This window comes from Curcuma longa, unplaced genomic scaffold, assembly GCF_044706935.1.
Source record: "Curcuma longa cultivar G26 ecotype Majalengka, Jawa Barat unplaced genomic scaffold, ITB_CL_G26_1.1 contig_19887, whole genome shotgun sequence".
Classification (NCBI taxonomy): Eukaryota; Viridiplantae; Streptophyta; class Magnoliopsida; order Zingiberales; family Zingiberaceae; genus Curcuma; species Curcuma longa.
Genome location: NW_027431222.1, coordinates 1 through 21,623, shown reverse-complemented (window position 1 = coordinate 21,623; position 21,623 = coordinate 1). Strand labels below are relative to the sequence as shown.

The window sequence follows — 21,623 nt, the reverse complement described above, 5'->3', positions numbered from 1 at the left end:
AATGTGCACATTTATAAGCATCTGTAACAATGAAGAAGCATTTGTGCGCCTTGTGTACTTGCATACTTTATCTTTTACTTTTCTCATTTTTCAATCTTTTAGTGCTTGGGAATACTTTGCTCCATATTTTACCCTTTTCCATGATTCTCCGAACGCGCTTTGCTTCAAAGGATACGCTCTACGATTTCAATATTATCAAAATTTAGCTTCTAGAAAGATTCACTACACGATCGACGCTCCATCTTCGCACTTTGAAAGGAAAAGCTTTTCAAAATACTTAGAGCATCCTCTAATTTCAAAATTTTCATGAGACCTCCAAAAAAAAAGTATAATAGAAAATATAAATAATAATCAGATCTCTGTATCTCTAAATCCTCTAGGTTAAAACTTAAAAATGCACAATTTATGTTTGTTTAGTTTTTTAAATTCATATATAATTTTAATCAATATTTTGCATTCCATATAAGCTATTGAACACTTTAGCTAAAAACTACATATAAAATAATAAATTTTGAATTTTAAAAAAATTAATTTTATAATGTTAAAAGTATTTTGGGTGTGCAAAAATGAGCATGTAGAACAAATATCTTCGGAGAGTTTAAAATGTAGAGGCAATTTTGAGAATTCTTGAAATGTATAGGGACAATTTGAAAATTTTGTAATTTTTGAGTTGCTAGAAAGCAGGGAGTATTCTTTTGAGAATTTTATAAATTGAAGGGCACGGTTCTAAATTTTGCTAAAACAAGGGAATCGGCCGCTTCTCTTTGACGACTATTCCTACTCGTATTGACCCGGCGTTGTCACTCTTTGTCCCCATGGCATTTTCGCTATTTTTTTTATTTAAAAAAACCTTAAAACTAAAACTAAAATGAAAATTCGAAACCGCTATAAATAATCGTCTCTGCTTCCTTCTCACCTCATTCTCCTTCTTCTCCTTCTCGTTCTCCTTCAGGCTTCAGTCTCCTTTCCTTCTCTTCCTCTCTCTTTGCCAAAAGCTACTCCTACTCCTAAAATCATGGGTTACATCAGGGAAGCCACCGGCATTAAAGGTCCCAGCGGATTCGGATCCGGCGCCACCGCTGAGCAGGTCACCCAAGGCATCGACGCCTCCCGTCTCACGGTCATCATCACCGGTTTGTCCTCCGCTTCTCCCCTCTCTCGATGGTTTCCCTGATCTTTAAATCCAGCCCTAAATCTGAAATGGTTTAACCTAGAAGGCAAACTTCCATATTCTTTTACTCAAATTCACTTTACCAAGAAATTACTGTCGACGATCGGGAAGCTAGAACAAATTTTAAGTGGTGCAGTAATAATTATAAATAAAGTTTCTGTATGATTAAAATATTTTTTTTGTTTATGATTGAATTCCTCTGCTTCTAAAAAATCTATGTTTTACTTTATCCAGTCTTTAAGAGTATTTAAAGAATAGAATTTATGAGATTCTTCTTGAAATCCAGGTGCAAGCAGTGGTATTGGAGCCGAGACTGCGAGGGTGTTGGCCCTAAGAGGAGCCCATGTCATCATCGGTGCAAGGAACTTGGAAGCTGCCAGCAATGTGAAGCAAAGCATTCTACAGGGCATCCCATCTGCTAGAATTGACATCATACAGATTGATGTTAGCTCACTCAGATCTGTCAGAACCTTCGCCAACAAATTCCTTGCCATGAATCTGCCTCTCAATGTCTTGATGTGAGTAGCTGCATGGATCTCCTCCTCTGTGTTACATCTTCTGTCAATTTTCTGGGGACAAATCTCACGTATGCAATTTGTTTTCAGTAACAACGCTGGTATTATGTACTGCCCGTTCCAACTCTCTGAGGATGGTGTGGAGATGCAGTTTGCTACTAATCATCTTGGTGTGTTTCTTCACCTATCAGATCGAACTTTCTTACCCCAAGTATTCATTAGAATTTCGAATTTAACATGGTCCTTTTAATTTCAGGTCACTTTTTTTTGACAAATCTTCTCCTTGAGAAAATGAAAACCACAGCGGCGAGGACGGGAATTGAGGGCCGTATTGTGAATCTATCATCCGTGGCTCATGTTGGACCTTATAGTGAAGGAATCAAGTTCGATAAACTCAATGACAAGAAGGCGTAAGTAATACTAATTACAATCAGGCATATGGATTTTCATGACTACAAGATTTAGTGTTCTCTTCCATTCAATCAATTGATGGTCGTCTCCATCTGGTTTAATTTTCCAGATACAATGATAAATCGGCGTATGGGCAATCCAAATTGGCAAACATCTTGCACTCCAATGAGCTCGCACGACGCTTGAAGGTACTACTAATGGTCTAGAACATAAGTAGCTTGTAAAAAGAATAGAAGAAATTTATCTCATAGAAATCCATTCATGATTAACAGGCAGAAGGTGCAAATGTCACAGCAAATTCTGTCCATCCCGGTCTGGTTAGGACAAACTTGGGAAAACATTCTCCCATCTTCATGAGTATGCTACCTAAGCCTTCAAACTCATTGTCGATGTACTTCCTAGTGGTGGTTGTCTCTGCACTCACATCTCAAATTTGCCTTTGCTTTCAGCTGTGTTGAAAACTGTCACTTGCGTCTTGTGGAAGAACATACCTCAGGTCTGTCACACTTGCTGAATAACCTTGTATACTTGCTAGAATTTGCTCCCACAACGTACGGTTGAGCACCAACACTCTCCATTTTCACAATTACAGGGAGCAGCAACCTCATGTTATGTGGCAGTGCATCCAAATTTGAAGGGTGTGAGCGGGAAGTACTTTGCCGACTCCAACGAGGAGAAGCCGAGTGACATGGCCAGAGATGCAGTATTGGCTAAGAAGCTCTGGGACTTCAGCGAACGACTCGTTAATTCAAAATAAGAGGGAGGGTTATTGTACGAGTTCTAAGTTTTATGTGGCTTGTTACTAGTTGCGATAGTGTATTAGTGTGTGTCCCAAGAGTAATGCTGTTATCGTTTGCAATAAAGCTTGTACCGATATAGATTAAGCATATATGAAATAAATTACCTTCCCTTTGTTCTATTGAATTAAAATTGTAATCTATACGCCGTCAATGCACACAAGTTTTTCTTATTGGATTCAATTAAATTAATCCTATCCATTAAGCTATCTATTTAATCTATACTATGTATACATGTCTATCTATATTGTCTATATCTATAAATATATTGTTAATAATATAATACTAAAACAGGGGACGGAAATAATTATATTTATAATCTATAGTTAATAATATAAGTAAGGAGTAGATATAATTTTTAAAAGTTATTAATAAAATTAAAAAATTGCATTTTAATTTTATTAATACAATTTTTTGACTTCTCTTTTTTAGTCTATAGATATTTATTTTATTTTTATTAATTATATTTTTTAGATATGATATTAATTTTAATTTCGGTAAATTCTCAATGGGCATACATGAAATTTTAGAATTCTCAAAAGGCAGATTAAGTTTTCATTATTCTGAAAAGACACACCTAATTATAATTTTATCCCTTTGTACCTATGCAACCTCTTTTTTCTTTTTTCTCTCTCATTTACATATACAACTTCTCTTTTTTTTCTCTCTTTTCTTTCATCTTAAATTAAATTAAACTAATTTAAATACCATTTAAACTTTAATAAATAATTTTCTAAATTTATTTATTTTAATTTTAGTTTTATATTTTAATAAAAAATAAAAAGAAGGTTAATAAAATATTAAAAATATCTTTTCTATTTGTTAATATCTTTAATTTTTTTAATATCTAAATATAAAAAATAAAAATAAAATTAATAACGAGAGTTGATTTTATTAATAAAAATAATAAAAAATAAAAATAAAAATTACCCTGGTGTTGATTAAAAATCAATACCACAACTTAAATACAATATAACTATATAGTGTTGGTTTCTAAAGATCAATATCATAGTGCTACCGAAAAATTAGTATCATAGTATTCTAAAAATTTTAAATCATTTTAAGCATTGTTGGTTGGTCTTAAAATAGTAAAAGAGAATTTATTTGGATTCATATTTATATAATAAATTTATAAGAATTTGAATGAGTCCGATCGAAACTCTTTAAGTTCATTAATAAATTTTGATAGAAATTTAATTTAATTTAAGTGCAAAGAGAAGAGTGAAATAGAGAAGAAAGAACATAGAAGTTGTATGTATATAAAGGAGAAAGGAAGGAGAAGAGAGATGGTAGGCAAAGGAGTAAAAGTATAATTAGGTGTGTTTTTTTTTTTTGAAAATAATGAAAATTTGATGTAGCTTTTGAATATCTAATGTGAGGTTGAAAATATAGATAGGATGGATATAATAAATGAGGATGGATGCTAAGGATATAATCCAACCCTCCGACCCATCGTCATCCCTACTCCCTGCGAGATCCACTCACTCGACTCCCTCTCTCGCTCTCTCTTCTTCGCCGGAACCAAGCTCGAAGCCATGGGTTACTTTAGGGAAGCTACCGGAATTCCCGGGCCAAGCGGCTTTGGATCCAAATCCACCGCCGAGCAGGTCACCGAAGGCATTGATGCTTCCGATCGCACCGTCATCATCACCGGTCTGTTGACTTCTGCTCCTGTTCTTGGTTATTATAAATCCCCCTGATGCTGAAGGAGCAGCAGATTAGAGTAGATTCTGGGACGCCACTGAACCCAGATTTTGTCAATTGATCTTTGTGCTAAGATTAAGCAAACCCATGGTGAAACCATTGGGTTTTATAGAATGTTCTAATTTTTTTTTTTGAAGCATATTATGTGAGGATATTGATGCATCGCAGGAGGGAGTAGTGGAATTGGAGCAGAGACCGCAAGGACGATGGCCCTTAGAGGAGCCCATGTCATCATAGGCGCAAGGAACTTGGAAGCTGCCAATGGTGTAAAGCAGAATATTCTCCAGAGCACTCCATCTGCCAAAGTCGAGGTCTCAGAGCTTGAACTTAGCTCTCAAAAGTCCGTGCGAGCATTCGCAGATAGATTTCTTTCGAGGAATCTACCTCTCAACATCTTGATGTAATAACTTGGTTCTAGTGTTACAAATTTTTTTTTTTTCACTTTTAGGGCTAAAACTTACATATTTAGATTGCTTCCAGAAACAATGCTGGTGTCATGTACTGTCCTTTCCAACTTTCCGAGGACGGGATAGAGATGCAGTTTGCTACAAATCATATTGGTATTTTCATCATCTTAATTTTGAGCATGAACTTAAGTGGCTAAATTCTACAGTTATAATGAGTGTTTATTTTGATTCTAGGTCACTTTTTGTTGACAAATCTTTTACTCGAGAAGTTGAAAAGCACAGCACAGAAGACAGGAACTGAGGGTCGAATTGTGAATCTATCTTCTGCAGCTCACATGACTACCTATAGAGGGGGAATACGGTTTGATAAACTCAATGACAAGAGCACGTAAGTTAGTCTTAGTAGTTAGGCAAATTATTTTTTGTGAAAGTTAATTATGCTACATCAACATTGTTCCCTGCCACTTTTTATTCAATTGTTCGCGATATCTGTTTCTATCTTGTTTTTCTAGATACAATGACAAAATGGCATATGGGCAGTCCAAATTGGCAAATATATTACATGCAAATGAGCTCGCTAAGCGCTTAAAGGTTCTATTGTATTTTCCAGAGCAGTTTCCATACCAAGATGCACTGAATACATTGGAATGAAATAGTTATGCTTAAATGTGTCACACATCGATGGTTAATTAACAGGAAGAAGGTGCAAATGTTACAGCGAATTCTGTTCATCCTGGTTTAATTCAGACAAACTTAGGGAGGCATTCCCCAGTCTTCGTGAGTATGTTCCTTAAACCTACAAATTATGTTTTAGAACTTAGCAATCTAAAGCTTGAAAGGTTGAATTAAGACTCGCATTTGCTTTTGCTTACAGCTATTTTAAGAGCTGCAACTTCCATCTTGTGGAAGAATATACCTCAGGTTTGTCATACTTCTGAATTGTTGTTCGCTACATGACATTACTGAATTCATCATCAATGCTTTCCAGTTAGTTGCTTCAATATCCAGCTGTATTTTTACACTGCATATGCTAGTTCAAGCACGCTAGCATTGTTATCCAGCAATCAATTTGCAATCTGTTGTTGGAAAAATAATTGTGTGGGCTAACATATTTAATTACATGTGTTTATAAATGACTATCTTAAAAGTGGAATGCATTTAAATGATCTAATTAAGTTATATTTATCGGATTTCTAGCATTAAATTTAAATATGGATCTTATTTTGTGTAGAGGCCTATTTTCTTATTTCTAATTTATGATACGCTAAATAAAAACTATGAAAAGTATATAACTCTTCAGTTATAAATAGGGGTTGAGGTCCACAGTTCATATGTATTCCTAATTTGATTGACATCCCATCATCATAAAATTCTAAAAGAGAACATATTGAGCTGGAAAACTTCAACAAGATTAAACATTTGTTGTTATGGACTCAGGTATGATTTAGATTATTGTTTATCATGTTGATATGATATGGAGGATCCTAGATTTAGATTTCTATTTTGAATCTAAAATCGTTTTCTAACATCTGTAGCTACTTATTTCTTATGTGTGGTCACATAAGCTAGAACAGAAAAAAAAAGTGACAGAGACTTTCCTTATCTAATCCTTAGAGAGGCAAATAACTACTTGGATATGAAAAATAAGTAGGAATAGTTCCAACTTTAAAGATGAAAGTTCCACTGCCAAAGAAAGTTGTGGAATTCATATGAAGTGAAAACTCATGGAAATTTCTCTATAGTTCATCTAAGGGTCGAGGTTACATACTTGCAGGGAGCAGCTACGTCATGCTATGTGGCACTTCATCCAAGCTTGAAGGGAGTCAGTGGGAAGTACTTCGCTGATTGCAACGAGGAGAAGACGACTGCCAACGGTAGAAATGAGGAATTAGCAAAAAAGCTATGGGAGTTAAGTGAAAAACTGGTCAAATCGACCTAAAATATGTAAGAAGCTTGTTGGTTGTGTGATTTCTCTGTTGAATCTATCAACTTGGCCCTGCTGTTGCCAAGTTTAGTGTCATGCACTTTGTATCTATGAAATATGCTGTGTGTGTTTGTTATCTTTATACCGCTTTGGGTTCTTGCTTGATAAGTTTGCCGTATTGTTTTTCACCTTTCTTATGTAATTATCCGTACAAATATTGGCTCGAGTCAAGGGCAATGACAGGGACGGCTCATCTCCGGGAGGCTCTAGGCAAAATTTTTTTTAATTATTATTATTATTTTAAAAAAATTTCTTTCATCTTTTTTTATTCAGATTTGAGATCGATAATGGTGGATTTAAAATTTTTTAAAAATAAATTAAAATATTAATTTTAAAAATAATTTTTTATATAAAATTAAATTTTCTAACTTTGTTGAGATGTAAAATTATTAATTAAATTTCTATATTCATTTTATTTGTACTTTTTTTAGCAGAAATCATAGCATATATGAATCCATTTTCTCTATACTCATTCAAAAAAGAAATAAAACATTTTAATTGATCTAATACAATAGTAATGTTCATATTTTTATATTGTAAAAATTTGCTAACAGTATTAACTGCGAATAAGATTACAAATTTACAACAGGAATCATTGATAAGAAAATAAGAAATTAACAGAAGCATAAAAAAAAGATTTGATAGGGAAATAAGGAAGAAGACAATATCTTTAGGTTTTAAGATCATAGAAAAATATGTAACAAAAGATCTTAATTCTGATTGTTACTCTCCTTACACCCCTTGTGATGATTTCGAAAATGTCTTGAGAAGAAAAAATAAATTATCAAATAAGTAAAATGTTTGAAATTGAGCAAAATAGGTTGTTAGATTAATAAAGAAGGAAAAAGAGGAATATAAAGAAACTAGAAAAATTAAAGTTTTAAGAATTGAGAAATATTAAATATATTGGAATCATGCCAAAATCTTTATGAAATCCAATGACCATATTGCCAAATCTCTATAAAATCTAATGATCATGCCAAATCTTTCCAAAATCTAATATCTTATATATATATATATATATATATATATATATATATATATATATAATGATTAATATTTTAAAAAAATAGGCCCCAATTTATTGGGGGCCCTAGGCATAGTGGCCTATGCCTAAAGTCGGCACTGGGCAATGAATTTCTCCAAGCGTGTTTATACACATGCTCATGCCCATTAAACGTTTTGATTGTCTGCAATCATAGAAAGGTTTGAGCCTTTAGGATCACCACTTTAGGATATCGAAATTTGCATCACTATCTGCTCAAAAGAAGAAAACATCCCCGACTAGGAACATCTTTAATATGTGATACACAGGACTTCGGAAATGCACTTATTTTTGAAAAATCTCCAACCAGGGAGATACCTGATATGTGATACACAGGATTTCAAAGATGCAATCACTTTGAGATCATCCTTGATCGAGAACATCCCTGATATGTGATACACAAGACTTTAGAGATGCACTCCCTTTGGGAACATCCTAATCCAGAACATCTCCGATGTGTGATACACAGGACTTCAGAGATGCACTTACTTTGGGAACATCCTCAAAATAAAGCATATTATAAAAATAGCCTCACCATTGGGCACTCAGCCCCACAATTGGCACTCATGCTATGAGAACATGCTCAATTGGGAATATACCTACTGAACTAGACTTCTCTAACTCTCGCTACAGATTGTTTCTGATGTTGATGCAATCAACCTCTAGTCAAGGTTGACCAAGTTGACCAAGCTTGAGTTGACTTGAGTTGGATTTTAATATTTAATCAATATGTTAGTTGGATGCCAAGTAGATTAAGGTTGACCATATACTAGGCAGTCGATTAATATATTAGTTGGTTGAATGAGAAGTCCAAGTGGGTCAATAGTTGACTAGGCATTTGACAATCAGAAGTCCAACAAAGAGTTGACAAGAGGAAAGTCTAAGTGGGTTACAGTTGACCAAATACTTGGCAATTGGGAAGTTTAACATAGAGTTGGCATAAAGCATGAAGTTTCGACAGGTTAAGGTTGATCGAATACTAGGCAATGAAGTTCCGACAAGTCAATGTTGGCTGGACGCTAGGGAACTATGAAGTCCTTACAAGTTAAAGTTGGCGGGATGTTGGGCAAAGGAAGTCTTGCTAGGTTGAGGTTAATCGGATATTGGGCAATGTAAGAATTCAATTGTGGTAAGGTTGAAATGGATGTATCAATCGACTAATTATAAACCCCGAAAATAAGATTTACTATAGTAATATGCTATGATAACTATAAATAGTAGTTTGTTACAGTAACTGTGGCTAGTACTCTACTACATTATTATAAACAGTAATATGCTACAGTATTATAAATAGTGATCTACTACAATGATGCCCACCTGATGAGTTTGATCAATCGACTGTTCATGTTGTTATAGCAAATAGAGAGTTGAAAAATTGACTTGATCAAAATCATTTGACTGATGGATTTGATCAATCGACTGATGACACTGTAGCAGTGAATAGAAGCATTAGAAATCGATTGAAAATTTTGACTAATAGTAATAAGTCGATTGATAGAGTATATGATGCCGAACAGAATGACAATTATCCTACGAGTAATATTGATTTTGTTGTTTGACTGTTAATGTCGAAAATTAATCTTCTAAAACTTGTTGATTCGGAAGAATACTAGAAGATAAAAAATAAACAATCTTGCCAAAAATATTATTAATCCACAAAACTTCTTTCTAACATTAATTAGACAATGGTTTATATAAACTCAAAACCCTAACTGTAACACCCCCCCTCTTTCTTATACTAATAGGGAGACGTTACGTACTTTAAACTTTCCTTAACTTTTACGTATTAAATAAAATAACTCAAATAACTTTTCTTTTTCTGTTTAACATGCGGAAGCAAAAGAAATAAATAACTTTTTAGACATAAAATAAATATTTATTTAATTTCTTGATCTTATTCCGCGGTTCCGTCGACACCACACATCAAACACTTTTCCAGCTGCCTCCTCTTTCCTAAAACTTTTCTTTTTATTTATCTGCAATATGAGGAACGCAAACTATAAGCAACGCTTAGTATGTACATCATCTAACTCACAAAAACCATAGAAAACTTCGTAATAACTGATGCTATTATATGAAAGAAATGCTGGAAATGACATGGGAAAAACTTATATTATATATAAGTGAAAATAAATAAACATCCTTCTTTGGGCCCAGCGAGGTATCACTTAAATTTCTTGTGGGCCTTGTGCCCAGAATTCTTTGTGGGCCTTGTGCCCAGAATTCCTTTTCTTATGGGCCTTGTGCCCAGAATTCTTTGTGAGCCTTGTGCCCAGAATTCCTTTTCTTATGGGTCTTGTGCCCGTGGGCCTTGCGCCCGATACCCGTCTGTCTAAAGTAAAATACTTTTCTTATACTTTTTATATCATGCAATTTGGAAAGAAACAATTTACACATGCTTTAACATAAAATGATGTCATGGAAATAATACTTTATGCATGCTCTACATACTATGGACAGAATAAAGAAAATAACGGAGCAACTCATACTGCAGGTGAGAGATGCACTTACCTTTTGCTCTAATTTCCTTACAATTCTTCCGTTAGAGAAGAAGATCTTCTCGGCGATCTTCCTATATCTACGTGTACTTCTCGCGGAGAGGAGCGTCCTTGTAGAAGAAGTTCTCCGAAAATCTTCCTTGTAATCCTAGGGGACGGACTCCTCGTTCTTCGAGTTTTGGACGCCGAGAGGGAGGAAAAAGAGGGCGACGGCGTTCTAGACGAGAGGTGAGGGAAGGGTTTTCGAAGATAATCAAAACCCTCTCTTAAGCCTCCTATTTATATTAAGTGATGCCTAGACCTAATTCGCCGATAAATAAAGGTTCGGTTCTTCTTTATTTGGAACAGATTGCTGGGCCGTTTGGTTATTGGAGATATTCTAGAAGTTGCAGATTTCTAAAGGTTGCGGGTTCAAATCCCGCCTTGGACGTTTTTCTTCCTATTTATTTTTGCTACTTCCGCTACTCCAAAAATTCCAAAAAAATATTCTAAAATTCTAGAAAAATCATAGAATATTTCTAAAATTATTTTTGAGATTTTTCGGGAGTTACACACTAACTTATAAAAGAAAGAAAAAATTCTAATAGAAAGTAAAATTTCTTAACGCACTTGAAATCCTAAAAATCCTAAAGGGACTTAAAATTTTCAAATATAAAAAATATAGAATTTTAAAACTACTCTAAATATCAAAAACCTTGAAAATTATTTAAAAAATTATCAAAAATAGCAATAAAATCTTCAAATTCTCCTGCATCAGTCGCCTCAGGTTGAAAAAAAACTCATCCTCGAGTTTAAAGTAGTGTTAGGTGGTAGTTTAGGAGGAAGATCATCTGACATCAACTCGGCAAAATTTATTAGTAGTTGTTGGACTTTAGAAATCCTTGTTGATCCATTGACGAGTACGACATCGTGGACGTTGCTCTTGTCTATCTTCGCGTCTCTCAAATATTTCTCCACTAGCTCCATACACTTCTTGAATAAGTCCAGTTCCTATAATGGTGGAGTAGAAATGGATGCTCTCGTTCAAGGAATCAATTTCAATAGTAGTTTGTGCAATGGAGGAGAGTGTTCTCTTGGCCTTCTCACATGATATCCTCAACCTCCTGAGAGCCCTAGGGTTACCACTAATATACTTCTTGTTTGTTCTCTTTCACGCCGAGATAAAATAGTTGACCATGTGGTTATCACAATCCTCACCTCCAAGATAAGCATCAACAGAGCCTTAGCTTGACCTCAAAGATACCCTCCTCAAAGGTAAGAAAGAGAGCATCAAAAGTATTATCACCAAGATAAAAAAAATGAGAACATTTTTCTCAGCAACATTGCTTGCCTTCTTGTCAAGTCCATAGGCAATAGCATTAGTGGGTACATTGATGATCCTCATCACATTCAGACTAGAAATGACAACAGCATCCTTTGTGGCTGGGTGTTGGGAGTCATTGAAGTAAGCAGGGACGATGACAACAACATTCTTCACAACGGATCCAAGGTGGGCTTCAGTAATTTCTTTCATCTTGATTAACCATAGAAGAGATTTCTTCAACTGCAAACTGCTTCTCATCAGCTCTTACAATTGTCCCATCTTTCTTCCCATGGTGGATATTGTTAAGTTCTTCTTTGCTTTCTTCATTATTAACGTGTACGGCAGATGTTTTGGATTCCTCTTGTGTCTCAATAATTATGCTCTCACATTGTTGATTTTGGTCACCGTAAACAGATAATTCTAAATTACCTTGTTCTGCAGTTTCTGTAACTAGAACACTGTTAATATTTGATTCCCCTTTTTCAAAGTTCATATCTTTGTCATGTCATCATCATTATATATCGGCTCACTACTGACCTTGGTCTCATTTGCATGCTGAATAAATTGGGATGCCAGGTCAATACAAGGCAAGATGATGGAGACTAGGGCTTTGTCGATAGATGAACTAGGCTGCTGATTGTTGTCGAACAAAGTGAGCTTCTTGTTTTTTATCAACGCTTCGTCTAGGTTTATCTCCTCTTCGTCAACATCATCATAAACTGGATCACTAAATATTTCAATCTTGTCGTCGTCTCCGTTGCCTGTTGTGTTCGGGCGATTGGGGAAGTAGCTAGGATTGATTGTACTAGATATTGTTGAGGTCCTATTTTATTTTTTGTTTTATAAAAGATATATTTATGTAGTAGTTTTGGGTTATATGGACTATACATCTTAAAATTTATTAAGTTGTTTTACATTTTTATTTTACAATTTTAAAAAAGTTTGGATCCGTATAATAATTTTTAAAAATTGATACATTAACTTAGAATTGTCTATATTCCACGGATGAATCTTTGTTGAGTTTCAACAACTATGAAGACCTCTAGACTTATTCATTGCCTGTCTTTTTAATTTAAGTTGATTTAGATCAATATATCAATTTTAACTAAAACTATTATATGGATCTAAAGTATTTAAATCTCAAATATGATCTATCTGTTATATTCCATAACATATATGGAATTAATTTATGTTCCTAATTTTATTTGAGTGTTAAGTCTATAATAATTTCATCCATAAGTACTACATAAACATATACGGCTTAAATTGCATAATCTCCTCCACTATTGTATTCCCTAGAGCCATTGAAGTTGCTCTCGGGGCATGAGTTGAGTTGGTTATTATGGGACAGATTTACTACAGTAGACAAGGTTCGAATCTCGACGAAGCCGAGGCAATGCCTTCGGCAAAGTGGTCAATGCAAGACCGATTTACCTCCTCACAGATAGTTGTGGGACCGACCATGTGAGACCGCTAAGATGACAGATTCCACCTAGAGCCATTGGAGTCGTTCTATATTTTTATTTTCTAATTTTTACTATTATAAATTTAAAATATAATTCTATCTCTAAAAGATAGTCTCGATCACGTTAGATGGTTTATATCATTCATCCCTTAGAGACTAGATAGTACTACCATACAAATAGCTATAGTTAATCACATTTATAGGATGAAACACATTGTGAACAAGACAGAACTTATCAATCTATCACATTAAAAATTCATATTAGGATAATGAGAAAATGTCTATTTTATGTAGTTGTAGAGGAGAAAGATATGGTCTATGTGGATACAAGGAGAATCACTCAAATGCCATGGATTTCACTAAAAAAGAGTTTAATGCACATGCAACTTGCGCATAATTAATGTCGAAGTTTAATACACGCATAACTTGCACATAATCGGTGCAACTTGCAATAATTATGTCTGATTGATGAACATTGAATTTGATTGCTAATATATTGAGAATATCTTTTTTAATTAGGTAGCCAATCAAATCTTCTAGAGCAATGATTATCAATATGACCAACGATATATGACAGATCTGACCTGACTCTGAATTTTATCTTCGATGGAAAATAATAATAAAAAAGATGAGGAGTTGCTATTTGAGGGTTAGAACCTAATCCGTCGTTGGAAGAAAGAGCAATAGAGAAAAAAGAATACAATTTTTGATAGCTGAAATTTACTAGAGGAGAAGAGGAAAAAAAATATATTGCTATGTGCTAAGAAAGACTTGGAAAAATTCTATTTGTTGAGCAAAACTCAGAAAAAAAATCTATTGCTATGTGCTGAGCAAAACTCGAAAAAAAATCTTCGATGAAAAAAATCTATTGCTATGCCAGATGTGATATGAAGGAGATGCATGCAGACACCCAAGGCTATGAAGAAGATGTGCGCACGGATAGACGCAGACACCAAAAGACCATGAAGAAGATGCCTGTGTAGATAGACGTGGACACCGGAAGGCCATGAAGTAGGTGTACGCGTAGATAGACACGGATAACAAAAGGTCATGAAGAAGGTGTGCGCGTTGATAGATCCACGATCATGTTGTCGATTTATAGTAAGTTGTTAAATATAAGAGATAATTAAATGTGAAAATGAAATAAAAACTTTAAATCACACCTAAATCCAAAAACATTGTTGTCTTGAAATTTTGAGAGCCAACAAGACTTGATCTTTCATAGGGGTTAGGACATCGCTTTGGATGGAAGAAAGGAATTACTACAAAAATATAGGGTATTAACAATGAAATTTTACGACGAATTATTTTCGTCACAAATTTGGGACAAATTTTGCGACGAAATATATTTTTGTCACAAGTTTGCAACAAAATTGGCGACGAAAAAAGTTTAGTTGCGAAAATTGCGATGATAAATTTTTGTGGCAAAAATTTGTCGTCATTTGGCAATGAATTCATGATTCGTCGTCAATTTGGCGATGAATTCACGATTTGTCGCCAACTTTGGCAAAGGAGAAGGGATCGATGAGTTAGGGCATTTGGCGACGAAAGCATTTTTGTCGTCAAATTCGTCGTTAATTTGCGACGAATCATCGATTCGTCGCAAAATCAACGACGAATCCACATTTCGTCGCAAATTTGGCGACGAAAGCATTTTCGTCGCCAAATTCGTTGCAAATTTGGCGACGAATTCACGATTCGTCACCAACTTTGGCAAAGGAGAAGGGATCGGGACGGTGGATGAGTTAGTGCATTTGGTGACGAAAGCATTTTCGTCGTCAAATTCGTCGTAAATTTGTGATGAATCACCGATTCGTCGCAAAATCAGCGACGAATCCGCATTTCATCGTAAATTTGGCGATGAAAGAATTTTCGTCGCCAAATTCGTTGCAAATTTAGCGACAAATTCACGATTCGTCGCCAACTTTGGCAAAGGAGAAGGGATCGAGATGGTGGATGAGTTATTGCATTTGGCGATGAAAGCATTTTCGTCGCCAAATGCGTCACAAATTTGCGACGAATCACCGATTCGTCGCAAAATCAGCGACGAATCCATAATTCGTCGCAAATTTGACGACGAAAGTAGAGTTTGTTCAGTTCTCTTCTAACTTGAGCATCGGAGTGGATCTCCGGCGCCTTACTAACTCACTCGCTCAGTTCTCTGCTTCCTCAAGTTCTTCTGGTCGGTGGGAACAACGAAGATTGAGGTGACATATCATTGACTGATAGCTTGACTGTCGATGACATCCAGTCAGAACATGGAGCGAGAAGTTGAATTCCTCATAACGAACCCATGCGGGATTGAGAGAAGGCACCGCATCAACATTCCAAATTTTTTTTTATCAAATATACAAATCATCCATTTCATGAGGATTGACAGGAATAAATTCCCTCTGAATTTTATTTGCCAGATAAATTTCTTTTCCCGTTATCCGATTTATCTATTTTCTGCCCATATAATTCAAAGCGCTGTACAAGACAGAAATATGTTCATTTATAACGTGGTCTTATGCAGAAATATTTTCATTTATAACGTGGTCTTATGCAGAAGTGAGTGTGAACTAAGAAACTATTTCAGCTTCCCCACTTCTCTTCTGTATATAAGTGTGCCCAAATGCGTATTAGTGAACCATCCACCAATCCTCAATTTCTACTCTGCATTATATTCTTCATGGCTAACCTGCTCGTGTTCTTCCTTGGGGTGAGCAAATTCATAGCACTCGTAGTATTATTAATCAATGGAAGTTGTTTGGTTGAATCAGTCAGTAATCTGATTCAATAGATTTGCCTTGTACGACGTTTGTTTGTTTTCTTCAATTAAATTAATTATGTGCACATGAATTTTGATTTGGTGGCAGCTCCTCGCCGGACTCGCAGCCCATCCATCAGTGGCACTTGCTTCGTCGCCGGAGCTCTACTGGAAAACTGTTCTCCCGAACACTCCCATCCCTAGCAACATCCATGACCTCCTTCACCCTCCTGGTTTATTGATTTTTATCCGCGTATATTTTCATTACTATATAATCTTATTAATTTGGAATTCCAATATATATCAATTGAATTGCAGAGACGAGCCCCGCCGTATGGACGTCGCCGGATTCCGAAGAAGAAGAGGTGATTCCCGGAGCCACCTCCATTTACTACAACGCCGCCACGGCAGAGCAACTCCGCGACAAGTCCTCCCGCTCTCTGTTCTTCCTCGAAAAGGACCTGTTTCCCGGAGCCACCTTCGACTTGCAATTCAAGCAAACCATCTCCAAACACGCCGACCTCCTCCCTCGCCGCGTGGCCGACGCCCTCCCCTTCTCCTCCGACAAGCTCCCCCACGTCCTCGAGCTTCTCTCCGTCGACCCTAACTCGAAGGAAGCCCGGGAGATGAGCGCGACCCTGGAACGGTGCGAGCGCACGTCGAATGCAAGGGAGACGAAGCACTGCGCCACCTCCATCGAATCCATGGTCGAATTCGCCGTCTCGGCTCTGGCGACCGACGATGTCAGCGCGGTGTCGACGGTCGCGAACGCCACGGCGGCGGCGGTGATGCATCGGTACGCAGTGGAGGGGTTCGAAAGGATGGGCGGGAAGGGACTGGGCGTTTTCTGCCACGCCGAGCCGTACGCGTACGTGGTGTTCCACTGCCACGCGGTGGGGAGGGGGATGAGGGATTACACGGTGAGCTTGACGGGGAGCGACGGGAGCCGAGTGGAGGCGATCGCAGTTTGTCACCTGGACACGACGTCGTGGAATCCGCGGCACGTGATGCTCCAGGTGCTGCACGTGAAGCCGGGGAGTGCAGAGCCGGTATGCCATTTCCTGCCCATCGACCATGTCCTGTGGACCCCTCGCCGACAAATGCTGTGACCTAGTCTCAAGGATTGCCATATACGTCTCTGCCTATTGTTGATTGTGCCTGTCTACCTAAAGTATGTAAAATGTGTGCTTATGTTGTTTGCAATAACGACTGCTTGAAATGTGTGCTTATGTTGTTTGCAACCACACAGGTGCTTATGTTGTTTGCAAGAGATTTAAATACTTTATACTTCATATTTTAGCTTGAAATGATAAAACTGATTGGTTGGTTGTTTGCAAAATAAAAATATGGAAAAAATTGAAAAATATTGAAAAAAAAACATGTTCATTTTAAATTTTTTAGTCTACTTTTCTAAAGAGTATTAGATGAGTCTATATTTATTAAAATTTATAAGTCAATATTTTTTTTGTACTCTTTGAAATTTGTTAAGTTATTTTATACCTTTATTTTTTTGTTTTATAAAATATATATTTATGTAGTAGTTTTGGGTTATATGGACTACATTATACTTCTTAAACTTATTAAGTTGTTTTACATTTTTATTTTATAATTTTAAGAAAGTTTAGATCCATATAATAATTTTTAAAAATTGATATATTGACTTGGAATTGTCTATATTCCACGGATGAATTTTTGTTGAGTTTCAACAACAATGAAGACCTCTAGACTTATTTATTTGCCTATCTTTTTAATTTAAATTGATTTAGATCAATATACCAATTTTGGATTGTTTCTGAGATTACCAAATCAACTTTAAAAAAACGAAAGGATACTTTTTAATTATTTTTATTTCAATATTTTTCTTTACCAAATTTATCTCTTACTTACCCATTGAATTTCAATTTTGTATAATTCCATACTCTCACTAGTTCATTTTAAATTTTTTTAGTCTACATTTTCTAAAAACTATTAGATGAGTCTATATTTATTAAATTTTACAAGTTAATATTCTTTTGTACTCTTTGAAATTTGTTAAGTTATTTTATACCTTTATTTTTTGTTTTATAAAATATATATTTATGTAGTTTTTGGGTTATATGGACTACATTATACTTCTTAAAATTTATTAAGTTGTTTTACATTTTTATTTTACAATTTTAAAAAAAATTAGATCCATATAATAATTTTTAAAAATTGATACATTGACTTAGAATTGTCTATATTCCACGGATGAATCTTTGTTGAGTTTCAACAACAATGAAGACCTCTAGACTTATTCATTGCCTATCTTTTTAATTTAAATTGATTTAGATCAATATATCAATTTTAACTAAAACTATTATATGGATCAAAACTAATTATTTATTTTATTACCAAACCTCTAACTATCATTTAAAGTAGTATAGAGAGGTCCGGGTCGTCTCTCTCTCGGACTCAATGATGAAAGTTATCCTAGACAACCTGGTGTAGGGTTTATTTTATTACCTTTATTCATTCCTAACTATTTATAAAATTCATTTATTGACAATTTAAATCCTACAAATTGGTTAATTAACATACAATCCTATTTACAGTAGTATTTACAAGTTCCACCTATTTACATTGCTCCACATCTATACATAAATAAACAACAACTTACACATCAACTAAACATTCCATGGTTCAATATACAATATGTGCATTCATTATCACAAATTTAACAATACTACATACCTTCCTACAAACATTCACACTATCACACAACTATGCACTATACAACAACAAACATCCTAATACACATAACAGCATGTTTAAATGTACATAACATGCAACATATACAACCAACTTAATGTACAAACAACATATACAGTCAACTCCATACAATATGCATTATACAATATTTAAAACATACAACACATAAATCTACATCTACGTTATACATCAATGCTAATATACAACATACATCTCAAAGTATCTATAAGTACACTAAAGGTTATACAACATATACAATTAATGCACAATTTAATTTACATCTACACAACAACAAATCGTCTTAAGGTTCAAATAATTCATCCACATCAAAATAAACATGTTCAACATAACCACACCTAATTTACAACATTCTGATCCTCTAAACACCACAACAACCATATCTCAACACAAGCATCATTTATAGGGGTGTAAACTAGCCAAGTTGCTCACGAGTTATTCGAGTTTCGGTTCGAAAAAAAATTTATTTGAGTTCGTTCGATTAAGTTAACGAGCTGAGCTCGAGCTTGATTTCGAGTTCGAAAATATTATCGAGCCGAACTCGAGCTTAATAGTATTTAATTTGTGAGCTCGCGAACATGTTCGTTTAAAAGCTCACGAACGTGTTCGTGAACATATTCGTTTAAAGGCTCACGAACGTGTTTGTTAAGAGATTCACGAATATATATATATATATATATATATATATATATATATATATATATATATATATATATATATTACATGAATTATAAATATTATATATTAACGAGCCAAGCTCAACTAAGCTTGTTTAACTTTTAAACGAGCTATTTTCGAATCAAGCTCGAACTGAATTCGTTTAATTTTAAAACGAGCCGAGCTCGAGCCGTTCGTGAACTATTTAATTCATTACGAGCCGAGCTCGAGCTGTTCGTGAACTATTTAATTCATTACGAGCCGAGCTCGAGCTTAAGAATTAAAGTTCGAATCGAACTCGAGCCGAACTCGAGCTTAGGAAAAACGAACCGAGCTCAAGCTCGAGCCTCTTACTATTCGGTTCGGCTCGGTTCGGCTCGGTTCGATTACACCCCTAATCATTTATCACACAAGATCAACAATCAAGCATGAATTCCATTTATTCTACAAGACTTAGTTCATGTGCACACAAGTCTAACAACAACAACTCAATAAGCCAGCTCCTCAATTTATCCATGTACACTTAACCAAATAAAGCTATAGACTTTCAATTCAAAGCTGTCTTTACATTCATTCATTTCACCAAAACCCAAACAACCTTCTGCTATCACAAATTCTCATTGTAACCATTAATCTGATATGCTTCAATCACCAAGATCAGCAATCAAGTCAAACAAACAGTCAATGGAGGGGGGTTTTGATTTTTATCAGCTAGCAATAGAAAAGCAAACAACGAAACTAAATTAGAACTAGGGTTAGGATTAGGGTTCCTTCCCTTGCGGTTCGGAACAGAAGAAACATGGGAATGAGGAATTCGGAATGGTGGTGTCCCAGCCAGCACAGAACAGGATCCCTTGGAGTTCGGTGGAGTTCACACCAACAGGGACGAGTCTCGCCGGAGCTGGACTACACCGGCGAGAAGTGATCGGAGAAGCTAAAATCCGGATACTCAAGTCCTCTGCCCAACACCTGCTGTCCAAGAACAGGGAATTAGAACAGAAGGGAAATGAAATCCTTACCTTGCTTCATCGATGGAGGAGATGATCAGAGCCAAGCATGAGCGTCTCCTAATGCCTCCGAACCACATCGGCGAACAGTAACTGGTGCTAGGGATCTGTGGAGGTGAAGTGCCAAGGCAGCACGTCGGAGAACCACCCACGGCGGCGCCTCTGTGCTGAATGTCGTCATGCACCGATGACTGGAGAACCACTCACAGCCCTCGTTCCGTGGCGACGGTGACTAAGGACCTCGCCTCCGAACCACATCGGCGACTTCCTTGCGGTGGCATCGGTGCAGATCCACCGGGCTCAAGTCATCTCTGCTCATGTGCTGACCGGAGGTTGAAGAAGAAGATGGTGGATTGTGTTGAAGATCGTGAGATGGCTAGAGGGGGGGTGAATAGCCTTTTATCGCGAATTGAACGTTTTTCTCCTACAAAATGTTAGTACGCAGCGGAAAAATAGCAAACAAGAAGAAATCAAGGGAGACACCATATGTACGAGGTTCGGGGATAACTTGCCCCTACTCCTTGGCGTGTCTGTAAGGTGGACGATCCCTTGATCTTCGGTAGATCGGACCCCGGATGAAAACCGGCTAAAAGAACCTCCTTCTCGGTGGAGATACCTCTCCACAACCAATCTCAATAATAAAATGTTAAGCACAGAGATTATGGAAGGAGAACAAAACTTGAGGCAAACAACAACAGAAACCTTACAGCACAGCCTCAAGATGATGGATCACAAGCTCGAGCACAGCTTCCCGAGAGCAAAGCAAAAACACTTGCACCACCTCAGGAGGAAGCTTCAAGTAGGAGCAGAAGAACGCGAGCAAGCGAAGAACTCAAACAGCACAAACACACACAGCTTAGGGTATTCCGAGAGTTCTTCTCATCTCCTTCTTCTCTTCCTTTTAACTAACGTCCTCTGAGTCCACTGCACTGATCACCTGATCATTCTCTGGTGCAGCTCAGAGCGCCGTTGCCTTGTCTTTTACCTGAAAACCATGAAAGCCAAAGCTCGACAACTCTGTGGAAATAGAAAGTGCTTCCTTGACTATTCCTGTTCCACATCAAATTCAAACTCTTCCTGCAAAGATCAGAGGTTAGCACAGCAAGCAACAGAAATCAGAGCAGAAGCCTGAACGTGATCAGAGGCATACTAATCGATCGAG

At 36.1% G+C, this 21,623-nt stretch overlaps 3 protein-coding genes across 3 annotated transcripts; all 3 read left to right on the top strand.

Moving 5' to 3' along the window:
* Positions 1-939: 939 nt before the first annotated feature.
* LOC141817268 (short-chain dehydrogenase TIC 32 B, chloroplastic-like) lies at positions 940-3,010 on the top strand. Its single transcript, XM_074704945.1, has 8 exons — positions 940-1,133; positions 1,458-1,689; positions 1,777-1,856; positions 1,943-2,096; positions 2,207-2,285; positions 2,370-2,454; positions 2,547-2,593; positions 2,690-3,010. The coding sequence occupies exons 1-8, from the start codon at positions 1,016-1,018 to the stop codon at positions 2,852-2,854; spliced, it is 960 nt and encodes a 319-aa protein (XP_074561046.1). The 5' UTR covers positions 940-1,015; the 3' UTR covers positions 2,855-3,010.
* A 1,332-nt stretch (positions 3,011-4,342) lies between these two features.
* LOC141817267 (short-chain dehydrogenase TIC 32 B, chloroplastic-like) lies at positions 4,343-7,097 on the top strand. The gene is made up of 8 exons (XM_074704944.1): positions 4,343-4,547; positions 4,767-4,998; positions 5,079-5,158; positions 5,240-5,393; positions 5,518-5,596; positions 5,702-5,786; positions 5,880-5,926; positions 6,780-7,097. Exons 1-8 carry the CDS (start codon positions 4,430-4,432, stop codon positions 6,942-6,944), a joined length of 960 nt encoding a protein of 319 aa, XP_074561045.1. The 5' UTR covers positions 4,343-4,429; the 3' UTR covers positions 6,945-7,097.
* Positions 7,098-15,941: 8,844 nt separating this feature from the next.
* Positions 15,942-17,278, top strand: LOC141817269 (BURP domain-containing protein 6-like). Its single transcript, XM_074704947.1, has 3 exons — positions 15,942-16,001; positions 16,159-16,282; positions 16,368-17,278. Exons 1-3 carry the CDS (start codon positions 15,972-15,974, stop codon positions 17,156-17,158), a joined length of 945 nt encoding a protein of 314 aa, XP_074561048.1. The 5' UTR covers positions 15,942-15,971; the 3' UTR covers positions 17,159-17,278.
* Positions 17,279-21,623: the final 4,345 nt, after the last annotated feature.

Excerpts from the sequence above, each read along its gene's own strand:
- LOC141817268 (XM_074704945.1), top strand. The coding sequence starts at position 1,016 with ATGGGTTACATCAGGGAAGCCACCGGCATTAAAGGTCCCAGCGGATTC. Across the intron at positions 2,286-2,369 it reads AGCTCGCACGACGCTTGAAG|GCAGAAGGTGCAAATGTCAC; the intron begins GTACTACTAATG and ends CATGATTAACAG. Across the intron at positions 2,594-2,689 it reads TGTGGAAGAACATACCTCAG|GGAGCAGCAACCTCATGTTA; the intron begins GTCTGTCACACT and ends TCACAATTACAG.
- LOC141817267 (XM_074704944.1), top strand. The coding sequence starts at position 4,430 with ATGGGTTACTTTAGGGAAGCTACCGGAATTCCCGGGCCAAGCGGCTTT. Across the intron at positions 4,999-5,078 it reads CTACCTCTCAACATCTTGAT|AAACAATGCTGGTGTCATGT; the intron begins GTAATAACTTGG and ends GATTGCTTCCAG. Across the intron at positions 5,927-6,779 it reads TGTGGAAGAATATACCTCAG|GGAGCAGCTACGTCATGCTA; the intron begins GTTTGTCATACT and ends ACATACTTGCAG.
- LOC141817269 (XM_074704947.1), top strand. The coding sequence starts at position 15,972 with ATGGCTAACCTGCTCGTGTTCTTCCTTGGG. Across the intron at positions 16,002-16,158 it reads TGCTCGTGTTCTTCCTTGGG|CTCCTCGCCGGACTCGCAGC; the intron begins GTGAGCAAATTC and ends ATTTGGTGGCAG. Across the intron at positions 16,283-16,367 it reads TGACCTCCTTCACCCTCCTG|AGACGAGCCCCGCCGTATGG; the intron begins GTTTATTGATTT and ends ATTGAATTGCAG.